General features: G+C 35.8%; 1 protein-coding gene across 1 annotated transcript in view; it reads left to right on the top strand.

Annotated features, from left to right (window-relative positions):
- Nucleotides 1–12738, top strand: part of STIL (STIL centriolar assembly protein) — a 48801-nt gene that overhangs the window by 10241 nt on the left and 25822 nt on the right. The window contains exons 7-11 of the mRNA XM_066376213.1: nucleotides 188–435; nucleotides 3125–3208; nucleotides 4851–4937; nucleotides 10115–10265; nucleotides 12216–12325. Of these exons, the coding sequence (XP_066232310.1) occupies nucleotides 188–435; nucleotides 3125–3208; nucleotides 4851–4937; nucleotides 10115–10265; nucleotides 12216–12325 (680 nt within the window). The remainder of the gene's footprint in view (nucleotides 1–187; nucleotides 436–3124; nucleotides 3209–4850; nucleotides 4938–10114; nucleotides 10266–12215; nucleotides 12326–12738) is intronic.

Raw genomic sequence — 12738 nt, 5'->3', positions numbered from 1 at the left:
TTTGACAGAATTATCTATGTGACTTTTTGGTCACAAGAAAGGAGATCATTGACATGTTGTAGTCAGAAAATGTTAAATTTTATTAGCACAAGAGATATATATATGTATGTACCAGTAGCAAATAAAATTTTTGAGAAGTGGGCAAATTACAAAGTTTTAAAATAATTGTATAATATTGATTCCTCAGGCTCTGCAGCACCATGTATGCAGCAAAGATTCCTTGGATTGTGGTAAACTGCTTTCCCTAAGAGCTTATATCACTTATAGGGAGAGTTTGGACAGTATGGATTTTGACCTACATTGGGCAGCAGTAACTCTAGCAAATACCTTTACATGCACGCCGGTGAAGCCCATCCCCATTATTCCAACAGCTCTGGCAAGAAACTTGAGCAGTAATCTGAGTATTTCTCAAGTTCAAGGTACCTATAAATGTGGGTAAGTAAAAGATTTATTAATCCAAAATTTTAAATATTGGTCACATTAGTATATTTTCATGATATCTATATAATATGAAATAAGATCTGCAGTGCTAGGTAAGTAACCAAGGAATATGAAAAATGAAGTTGTTAATTTTTGCTGAATATAGTTTTCTTTCAAGAGTTGTGCCCTCCACTCCCAAGAAAAATTAGTGGTAAACATTATATTAACATTGGTTATATTTTGTGATTTAAAAACACAAGGAGAAAAATAGTCCCTTCATCATTTTGTCCATTGTATTTTGCCTAGGTTTTAAGTCATCATTTTATTACTTTGTCTTTTTTTTTTTCACTATAACTGATTATGAGCCTAAAAGAGGCTTTAGAATTCATCATATGCCATTTTAATTATAAATAATGAGCATTGCAGTTAGAGAGAAAGGAGAATATAGAAATTTATAGTTCTCCTGTTTACCAAATTATCAACCACTTGAGGGTGGAGTTTCCTCACGGAGCTGAAGTGGCATTCTCTCCAGCTTCCTATCACCACTCTTAGTTTCTTAGGAAATGAAAGCCAGTTTGCATGCTTTCTGCTCCTCAGCAGGGCTGCTTCCCTGAATCCTCATCTGCTTTCTTTATCCATTGTCTACTGAGCTACGTTAGACAATGTAAGCAACCTCTGCTTTAAAGTCTAAGCAATTCACTTTTGGCTTCCTTTGCCACTAGACGCCACCCTAGTTCCTGTTAGGTCCCTAAAGCCAGAAATGTTTGCCAAGTTACATTCAACTCCAAGTCTTAGTCTCTAAAAAATGCCTCTTCAAAAGAGGATAAGGAGAAGGGAGGATTTTCTTTTTAGAGGGTCCCTGGAATAGGAAGAAAAATCCCATTTTGAATCCCACATGCTGACCTTTCTGGTTGGAATGGCATAAAAAAAAGTGTTGGTATAGTCTGGAATCATGGAATGGTTAAACATGATGGTGATAAAAATGTTAGAATTAAGTATAACATTTAATTCTCTTACCGTAGTAAAGTGAGTCTCAATTGGAACATGGGGTTTTGTGTTAAAATTAATCAAAATATTAATTTTTTTCCTTAGTACCCGTGTTAGTAAAATATGAATTTACCATGCTCTAAATTATCCTTCAGTGACCCCTTGACATGCTACCGGTAACCCAGGATGTTCAGTATTCTAAATGTCCATTCCCCTTGCCCATTATCATCTATATATAATTACATATTAAAATGTGTGATGTTTGCCCTTTTTCTTGACCACATTCATTTGTTTACCCGAATATTTATTAGGATCCATTATAGAGTAGTTGTTGTGTTAGACACTAGAATTAAATAGATTTTTTTTAAAGCATACTCAGTATCCATTAAGTATTATATATTAAGGTGTAAAGATGATGTAGATAAAGATATTAGAGGTTTATAGTACAATGCAGGAAAAGCAGGAAGTTACGTCTAAATTGCCTGGGAAAGTCATGGAAAGCTTCAGCTAGTTCTTTTAGAGAGTAGGAATTTATCAGGTAGGCAAAGGCAGAAGAGCCTTCAAAACAGTATAAGTGTCATAAGTCCCCTGCTAACTCAGACTTACTCATCTTGTCACATGGCCTGATAAATTTATTATCTTTGTGTTTTAGTGTTTTTGTAGGAATGAAATGGATTTGCGGTGGAACTATCAAGACTTTATGTCCGAAATGACGTTTTTTTTTGTTTGTTTGTTTTTACAGGGACAGAGAGAGAGTCAGAGAGAGGGATAGTTAGGGACAGACAGACAGGAACGGACAGGATCCGAGAGAGACGAGACGCATCAATCATCAGTTTTTTGTTGCGACACCTTAGTTGTTCACTGATTGCTTTCTCATATGTGCCTTGACCGTGGGCCTTCAGCAGACTGAGTAACCCCTTGCTCGAGCCAGCGACCTTGGGTCCAAACTGGTGAGCTTTTTCCTCAAGCCAGATGAGCCCGCGCTTAAGTGGCGACCTCGGGGTCTCGAACCTGGGTTGTCCGCATCCCAGTCCGATGCTTTATCCACTGCGCCACCGCCTGGTCAGGCCGAAATGACATTGTTTTTATTTTTGTATTTTAAAGCCATAATAAAATTAACTATCCACAATTCTGTAGTTATTCATATTCTTAAAACTTATCGTTGGTAATAAGCATAATAACAGTATAAATATAGTATAATATCCTTTTAGGGAATAGTGAGGTTTGAGTTCTTGATAGTGGTTGGAGGATTATAGTACATGGAAGGTTGAATATACCTCATCTAGTTCAGCCTCCTTCAGTGTGAGGTCATATCTGTTGCGGTCTTGTCAAATCACCTGTATGCTTTAACACTAGAGTAAAAAGGAAAGTCACTTCTCCCAGGGAACCTATATGGTTCTCCCAATTGTTAGCCTTGATTTTAATAATTTTGATTAAAATAAGTTCACACTTTTAGAGCAAAACTTTTTTAAAGGGTTTTTCAGTGACCATTTCAATACAGTGTACAGAATTTTAATGTATTGAATCACTTTAATCTCTTTTACTGGAGTCTTTTTTTACATATTAAACTGTTTGCTTTGTGTATATATGTGTGTGAAAGAAAAAATATTCATTTGAATGATCTCCCCTGCCTGAAGTGTGCTTCAGTCACATGATCTCTTTTAAAGGTAAAAAGTACATACTTCCAATTGTTTTTACATGACTTTTTCCTATTTAGATACCTTACCATGGATGAAACACGCAAATTGTTACTTTTGTTGGAATCTGATCCCAAGGTTTCTTCTCTACCATTAGTGGGAATGTAAGTGTTGCATTATTTATGAAAACGTTTTTAGCCACATGTGTATTCAACTGTATATGATAAACATGCAAATTAGTTGTACTGTGAATATATAATTAAAATTTAGATCACCTTATAGAGCCACAATGACCAATGATTCTTACGCTTTCTTATTTTTATAGAAGAATTGGTTAAAACAAGATTTTTCCCAGTCTCAGGAAGAACTTAAGTGTATGAAACAAAAAGTTGAGTTCTTCTGGTTGAAGTTGAAGCATTAGAGCCCTGTTTCTTTAACTTTCTTCACTACCTGCTGTCCTTAAAGTACTTTGAAGAACACAGGACTACAGTAACAGTTTTAAAATTCACTGTCAGGCAGTTTTGCAGAAATTTCCCTAAATGTTAATGGCTTTCTCTTTAGAGTTAGTGGTTAATGACATTTAGACAGATTATTCAGTTAGAAATTTATATTTATTTCATACTTATTGAGTTCTTACTATATGCATAGAGTTATTTTTGGTAGTGTGTTGGAATTTAAAGCTCCTCAAGAAATGTATAATCAGGGTGAAGTGATAAAATATTTAAATATTTACACAAAAAGATAAATAATAAAATATATAATTTACTATGAAATGACTGCAAATAACTTTTAGTGCTTGTAAGAGAGACAGTGGAACATTTTGTTAGAGAAAGCATTCTTGAGCTGGACCTTTAAGCACTTGGATCATAGAAGCGAGGATTGGTGTGGAGGGAACCCATGTGAGGGAATAGTTTGTACAAAATTAAAAAATTAAAAATGTACAAAAGTTCTGATTCTGTTTGCCATGTTCCTGGTATTGGCTATTGGCTTTTGATGCAATTTATCGGGGTGACATTGGTTAATAAAATTATATAGATTTCAGGTATAGAATTCTATAACATATCATCTATATATTTTATTTTGTGTTCACCACCCAAGTCAAGTCTCCTTCCGTTACCATTTATCCCCTTTACCCTCTTCTACCCTGCCCCACCCCTCTTTCCCTCTGGAATTTCTACTTCTATGAGTTTGTTTGTTTCTTTCTTTCTTTATGTTTAATCCAGTGCCCGCAATCCCCCTTCCCTCTGACAGCTACCAGTCTGTTCGCTATGAGTCTGTTTCTATTTTGTTAGTTTATTTTGTTCATTAGATTCCATATATGAGTGAAATCATATGTTCCTTGTCCTTTTTGCTAAGTGAGTATCTGTTAAGAGCCTTCTATGTTTCAGGTTGCCTGTGTTGTTACAGTGTTTAATCCTCTCAATAACTTCATGATTTTGGGCTACTGACTCCATTCTCCCCGAATTTAGTCTATGTTTTCTAATCCAGGCTAATTGATTCTAATTGATTTCTGCTTTCACCTCTATTATTAACCATTTTCTCTCCCAACATTTTCCCTCTCAACATTTTCCCTTCATCCCAGGTGGGAGAGGAAAGAAAGAAAGAAGGTCTCTATCTATGTATCTATATCTGTTCTTCTTAATTATTATCATGGGCTAGTATTAATAGATTTCTTATTTATAAGGCCTTTGATGAATTGCTGGTGAATGCCAAGAATTTCTGCCATATTAACCTAAGAAGAGCATAATCTAAAGTATATTAAGTTTCCATTTATAAATAACTATAGTATTTTATTTCTTCTTTTAGATGGCTGTCTGGCATTATACATATCTATAATCCTCAGGTATGGGCTTGCTGCCTCCGATACATGTTTAGTTCTTCTATTCAAGAAAGGCAAGTGGTATTTTCTTTGTAATATTTTTTATCTTTTTCTTCATTCATATTTTATTGATCTTTAGAATTCATTTAAAGCCTTAACCTTTTATAATACTTATAAACTGAAAGAACAAGCACATTAGAAAAACAAACCTTATATTAAATGAAATAACACCAAAGTTGAGGTTGCACTATATTTGGAAATATGAAGGAATCTACTTGCTTAGCCACAGAACTGTAAACAAATGATAAACTTTTTAGGAAAAAAGCCAAGAGGTCATCTACTCTAGCATTCTATTTTATATAAAGATTCATGTTCAGTGAATTGGCTGAAATGAATTTGAATTCGTTATAAGTGTTTTATGAAGTTACACAGTGATACTACTAGCACTGTAAGGAACATTTGAGAGATGTTTAATTTTCTTCCTGGAACTAAAGCACAAGTATTGGAACTAATAGGGAAACTTTTTCTAACCTCAACTCATTTAATTTTGTTACTTTGTATGTGATACCACTATTTGCCTCTTACCTTCCTCATCTATTAAATGAAAATTCCAAGAGCTGTTTCTGTCTACCTTGGATGACTATAATATACTTTAGAAAAAACTTTATTGAAAAGACAGTGCAAGTACATGTTAATAAATTAGACAAAAATATGTAAGTCTTCCACTCCATTTTCCCAAACCCTACCCCCAGAGACAATACTGTTAAATAGTATGTTGTGTTTCCTGGCTGCAATATGCTATACATAGACAAATAACACCCTCCTCTGGCCTGTAAAAATTAAATCACAAATGGGAGCATTCTTTTTTTTCTGTGTGTGTGTGTGTGTGTGTTACATCTTGGCATGTACAGATTCCACACATTTTACAACTGATAGTAAATAATATATACTATATTTTATTTATTTATTTATTTATTTTTTGTACTTTTCTGAAGCTGGAAACGGGAGGCAGTCAGACAGACTCCCGCATGCGCCCGACCAGGATCCACCCGGCACGCCCACCAGGGGGCGATGCTCTGCCCATCTGGGGCGTCGCTCTGTCGTGACCAGAGTCACTCTAGCGGCTGGGGCAGAGGCCAAGGAGCCATCCCCAGCACCCGGGCCATCTTTTGCTCTGATAGAACTTCGGCTGCGGGAGGGGAAGAGAGAGACAGAGAGGAAGGAGATGGGGAGGGGTGGAGAAGCAGATGGGCGCCTCTCCTGTGTGCCCTGGCCGGGAATCGAACCCGGGACTTCCGCACGCCAGGCCGATGCTCTACCACTGAGCCAATCGGCCAGGGCCCTATATTTTAAAACCTAGTCCTTTTATGTATATGTCTTTGTGTGCATATCCTAGTATGTTTGTAAAATAATTTCCAAAAAGTGGTATTTCTGGTCAGACAGCAAAATTTTAAATTTTGGTAATTGCTAAATTGCCCTTCAAAAACCTGCCAATTTATAATTTTCCAACAGTATTTCTCCATCACCTCCCTAACACTGTGAAACAAATATTTATTGAGCACTCACTATATATCAAGCACTTTGCATAATATTGGGGATAAGTTGTAAACAATATGAAGACCTTGCAGGTAAAGGCAGTAAATAGAACAAATAAGTAAAAGAAATAATATGTTACAAGGTGAAGAGTGTTGTGGGAAAAAATAAGCAGCGGAGGGGGATGTTGTGTTGTCTGGATGGTGGTGGCAGTAAGAGAACCATTTTAAGTAGGGTAATCAGGCAGGCAAAGAGTTGAGGTGAGAGAGTAAGCCATGTTGCTGTCTGGGGCAGTCCCAGGCAGGGGATTAAGTACAGAGGCCATGCGTGCAACATCACTTTGCATCGTTAAGGAACAGCAAGGAAGCCAGTGTGACTGAAGAGTAGTGAGGAAAGTGGGGAGAGTTGCAAGACCTCACAGAGGTAATGGAAATGGTCTTGACTGATGTTTTATAACCATCTTCTGGGAACTTTCTATTCATGTCTTTGGCCATTATTCACTTAAATTGTGCATCTTTTCACATTGCGTTTGAAAGAGCTTACTATCTCTTTCTCACTCTAATCATAATGTTTGGACCACATGTAGACTATGGTATATCATGTAACCTAGTTGTGTAGTACATTATACTATGTAGGTTTGTGTAAGTACATGCAGTGATGTTCACACAACAAAGAACTTGCCTAACAATGCATTTCTCAGGATGGATCTCCGTCATTAAGCGGTGTATGATTGTGTGTGTGTGTGTAATATGTAAAATATATAGAGAAAAATGTAATTATAAAAATATATGGCAGAGCCCCCCCCCATTGTCATTTGACTTAACTTTGGTTAATGATGTTTTTCCCAAACAGACTTTTTTATTTTTTTATCATATTTATAAATCTTTTTCCTATCTTGCTTAGAAAGGATTTGCCCACTCTAGAAGTATTTACTGAAATAAAAAATGTCCTGTGCTTTCTTCAGATGCTTTTAAAGTTCAACTTTTTATATTTTATTTTAAGTTTGCAAGAGAATTAGCTTTTGCTATAAAACAAATGTTTGTTTTAGTGTATTTGTACAGTTTAATTATCAATGACTGGTCTTGCTTTAAGGTCTTATTGACAGGAAATGCTCAAAAATAAAATTTTAAGTTCTTTTGATCTGTGTTCAATCTGAAACATTAGAGAATTTCTTTGCTACCTGAACTCTTCAATTACCACCAACCCTTTCAAGGGAGGTTTGACCCAGAGAGGAGTCAGCACTGCATAGCGTAGCTCAGGTTGGTACTTTATAGCATTCTGAGTAGTGATCTTCTCTAACCCCAGAGAGAGGAGTTGAGCAGAGTAGGCATTCTGCCTCTCCAGCCTCCATTGCTTTGTTTTGTTAGGAGTGTAATACACTCCCAGATTATTTTTTCATTCAACATTTTACAAAGTAGGGACAACTGCCCTGGCTGTATAGCTCAATTAGAGCTTCGTCCTGAAGCATAGAGGTTGCTGGTTCAGTCCCTGGTCATGTTCCTACCTCTCTCTCCCTTTCTCTTTCTCCCTCCCCGTTCCTTCTTCTCTTTTTCTCCCTCTCACTCTCCCTCCCTCACTCTCCCTCCCTCCCCCTTCTTTCCTTCCCCCTTCCTCTCTCTAAAATCAAATAAATTAAAAAAAAAATTGTTTTTTTAAAAAAAGTAGGGATAACTAAGGAAACTATTTTAAAATAGTTGGTTTTAATATATATTTTAAAGACTCTTGATGACTTTTTGTTATATAGTGGATAATAAATGTTCAACCTGATTGGTGTGGCATAGTGGATAGAGCATTGACCTGGGATGCTGAGGTCCCAGGTTCGAAACCACAAGGTCACCAGCTTGAATGCAGGCTCATCACAGACTCATCAGCTTGAGTGTGAGATCATTGACATGATCCCACAGTTGCTGGCTTGAGCAAGGGGTCACTGGCTCAACTTGAGTCACCTCACCATCCCCCATCAAGACACATATGAGAAGCAGTCAGTGAACAACTAAGGTGCCGCAACTGCTAGTTGATGCTTCTCATCTCTCGCTTTCTATCTGGCTGGCTGTCTTTCTTGCAAAAATTAAAGTAAATGTTCACTTTATCAGTGTTTGTAATAGTGAAACATTGTAAATACTGTAATACTAATATACATTTTTAGAAGTCTAGGAGAATCAACAGTGGCTTATCTATAAATCATAATACTAGTAGTTGCTAAAAAAAATAAGGATGTCTGAGATATAATATAGAATAATGATGTGGAGAGAAAATCAGGATAGTTCAATATGCAATAGCAGTTGTAAATCGTGTATAATATGGCCTCATCTTTGTTCAACTGTATGAAATGTGTTTGTATGCCTAGGAGAATCTCTGGTAGTATATATACTAAACTGGAGAGTGGAGTGGGGTGGCTTTCATTTTCTACTTTTTATTTTTGTTTGAAGTTTTTAACAAGGAATGTTTTTTCATAATAAAATGTATCTGGCTCTGGCCTATTGGCTCAGTGGTAGAGTGTCGGCCCAGCGTGTGGAAGTCCTGGGTTTGAGTCCCAGTCAGGGCACACAAGAGAAGTGCCCATTTGCTTCTCTATCCCTCCCCCTCTTGCTTTACTCTCTCTCTCTCTTCCCCTCCTGCAGACCTGGGTCTATAGGAGTGAATTTGGCCCTGAGTGCTGAGGATGCTCTATGGACTCCGCCTCAGGCATTAAGAAGAGCTCAGTTGCTGAGCAATGGGGCAGTGCCCCAGATGGGTAGAGCAATGCCCCCTAGTGGGCTTGCCAGGTGGATCCTGGTTGGGGCTCATGCAGGAGTCTGTCTCTCTGCCTCCCTTTCTCTCATTGAATTTAAATATATATATATATATATATATATATATGTATATATATATATATATATATATACACACCATATTTCTCCATGTATAAGACTCATCCTATCTCGAAAAATTTTGGTGTCTAAAAACTGGGTACGTCTTATACAGTGGTTGTAGATTTTTTACTTGCATTTTCTGATTTTTCATGCTTGCTTTTGTGCTCATTGTTGAAGACTGATTCTTCATCATACACAGATGAGGACAAGCTAATGGATGGGAGTTTTGACAGTGATGAGGAGTTGTATGAATTTTATGATGAATAAAACTTGAGCTCAATAACTTTATGTAATTTTTTTTTCAAATTTTGTGCCCCAAAATTGAAGGAGCACCTTATACCTGAGGGAATACGGTATATAAATTACAATATTAAAAGTCAATAACCGCCTGACCAGGTGGTGGCACAGTGGATAGAGCGGCGGACTGGGATGCAGAGGACCCAGGTTCGAAACCCCGAGGCCACCAGCTTGAGCACAGGCTCATCTGGCTTGAGCAAAAGCTCACCAGTTTGGATCCAAGGTCTCTGGCTTGAGCAAGGGGTTACTCAGTCTGCTGAAGGCCCACGGTCAAGGCACATACGAGAAAGCAATCAATTAACAACTAAGATGTCGCAACGAAAAACTAATAATTGATGCTTCTCATCTCTCTCCATTCCTATCTGTCTGTCCCTATCTATCCCTCTCTCTGTCTCTGTAAAAAAAAAAAAAATAAATAAAAGTCAATAACCTTTTGCTCCCCGGTTTTCTTCCAAAAATTGGACTATTTAGTCAGTCTATTTATATAGATTGAGAGACTCATGTAGAATTCTTTGAGTATACTCATTAACCTCAGTGAACTTTAATTAAGTGGCATTTTTTTCATCCAGGGTTTTTTCAGAATCAGGACATTTCATTATAGTTCTATATTCTGTGACACATAAGGATCCTGAGTTTTATGAATGCCTCCCTTGCAATGGCAGCATACCTGACCTTCAATTCCAGCTACTAACCAGCAAGGAAACATTACATCTTTTCAAAGTAAGTGATTTGATTGATGACTATTTACAGTTGCATGTTGTCTATTTAAGCCCAGTGATCTTACCCTTTAAAACAGCAACTATTAGGTTTTATGTATTTATAATCAATATTACTGAATATTACTTTATTCGTTTATGGTTAATTTTGTTTTGTTAACTTTAGATCATATCTCCAGAACCAAATTAGAATACAGGATCAGAGGTTATTCACAAAATACCTTTTCAGTGTTTTTTCTAAACTTTTTGAAGAATATATTGAGTGTATATGTTGTATTATTTTATGATATTGAGTTAATTGGTAATTTTAGTATTTTCTTTGCCCTATTTGTTATTTTTTAAATGTAGGGGTATAACAAATGGTTTCTCACACTTAAAAGTCAGTTTTAATCATATATCATATAATCCTAGGAATCAGAGTAGATTGTTGCTATATCTAATAAAATACATTAATATATGTGTGATTATGTAAAAATATTCAAAGACTACTTTTCAGTTTTAGTATATGTGTTGCCAAATTGCCAAAGTCCACTTTTCAGTTAAAATGGTTAGTTGTCCTTTGTCTCAGACCAATAATAAAAAGTTCTGCAATTTATTACAAAAATATTGAGCAACTGAATAATCATGTGTTTCCACTTAGCTCTTATATTGTGTCTGCTTTCATTTTATTTACAGGTTGTATCAGTTCATGAATCAAGCTTTTGTATTTTAATTATAAATATTTATATAATCATCTGAGATGAAGTCTAATTTGTTTCTGTTTTACAGACATTTATCATACACTCATTTTATTCTTGAGGTTGTGTCCTCAGTTCAAAGTTAATGTTTTAACTGAATCCCTGGTAATTGATTGAGTTACATAACACAGGTGATTAATACTTTACTTTTGTAGCAGGGACATGGACAGTATAAAAGAGATAGTTACATAAAAATAGAACTACCATGTGATGCAGCAGTTTCACTGCTGGTTATTTATCTGAAGGAAATTAAAACAGTAATTCAAAAGGACTGCACCCCCATGTTCATTGCAGCATTGTTTACAATAGCCAAGACATGGAAGCAATCCTTGAGTGTCCTTTTATAGATGAACGAATAAGGAAAATGTGGTACATATATACAATGGAATATTATTCAGCAATAAAAAAAATAAGGAAATCTTGCCATTTGCCACAAACTGGATGAACTTGGAAGGCATTATGCTAAGTGAAATAGAAGAAAACAAATATCATATGATCTCATTTATTTGTGGAATCTAAAAAAACAAAAAACAAATACAGAGAACAGATTGGTGATTGCCAGAGCTGGGGTTTGGGGGGTGAGAGAAATGGGTGAAGGTAGTATAAAGGTATAAACTTCCAGTTATAAAATAAATAGGTCCTGGGGGTGTAATGTACACAATAGTGACCATAGTTACTCTATTGTATGTAGTTGACCCTTGAACAACACAGGTTTGACCTGAGCAGATCCACTTATATGCAGATTATTGATCAGTGCAGTTCAAACCCACATTGTTCAAGGCTCAGCTCTGAGGTTGGGAATCCATGTACGCCAGAGGACCAGCTATTGTTATACATGTATTTTCAGTTTAGGAGATTGGTGCCCCTAACCCCCATGTTGTTTAAGAGTCAATTGTATTTCAAAGTTGGTGAGAATAGATCTTAAAAATTCTCATCATAAGAAAAAGAATTTGTAATTCTGTGTGGTATAATCGATGTTAACTAGACTTACTGTAGTGATCATTGCATAATATTCACAAATATTGAATCATTATATTATACACCTGAATCTAATGTTGTATATCAATTACATCTCAATAATACAATTTTTTTAAAAAGGTTACAATTCTAGTAATTAGAAGTCTCCCTCCCCCAGGTGTTTCAGAGCTACTTTGCATCTGAATAGAATTCTCTAGTGTTTTAAGTCACATCTCAAAATATGACCTACTTCCTTTCAGAATGTTGAATCTTCTGACAAGAATCCAATACATTTTGAACTGAGTGCTAAAAGCCAAAATGCAGAAACAGAGTTTTTCAACAGAGTTTCTAAGGATCTTTCAACTAAGAGGTAAAAGATATATTTCATTATTTGTGTACTCTTAAATTATTTTCATTAGTCTTTGATACATAATTAAATTAACTCCCCAATTATTTCTGATGAAACTATTTGTATACCTTATGTACTAGAGATGTCTTTGCCTTAAATACATTCCTTCATACTCAGAAATTAGTGATAATTTTAATATGGTGACAATTCTAATACAGTTTTTATTTGAGTTCTTTTTTTTTTACAAGGGGGGAAAAATATATATTTGTCAAGCAGTTATCTTGTTTAGGAAGAAGCATCCTGTTTCTAGTTAGTTTGCCTTTGTTTGTTCTTCCCTTCCTTGTAGTTTTAAACCTGAGTCTATCAGATAAACTACACAAAAATAATTCCTCTACCTGAAAAAGAAATAGTTTGTTTTAAAACTTTGAAAGCAA

Source organism: Saccopteryx leptura, chromosome 3 (assembly GCF_036850995.1).
Source record: "Saccopteryx leptura isolate mSacLep1 chromosome 3, mSacLep1_pri_phased_curated, whole genome shotgun sequence".
Taxonomy (NCBI): Eukaryota; Metazoa; Chordata; class Mammalia; order Chiroptera; family Emballonuridae; genus Saccopteryx; species Saccopteryx leptura.
The sequence above is the reverse complement of the archived record's forward strand: the minus strand, read 5'-3'. Positions and strand labels throughout refer to the sequence as shown.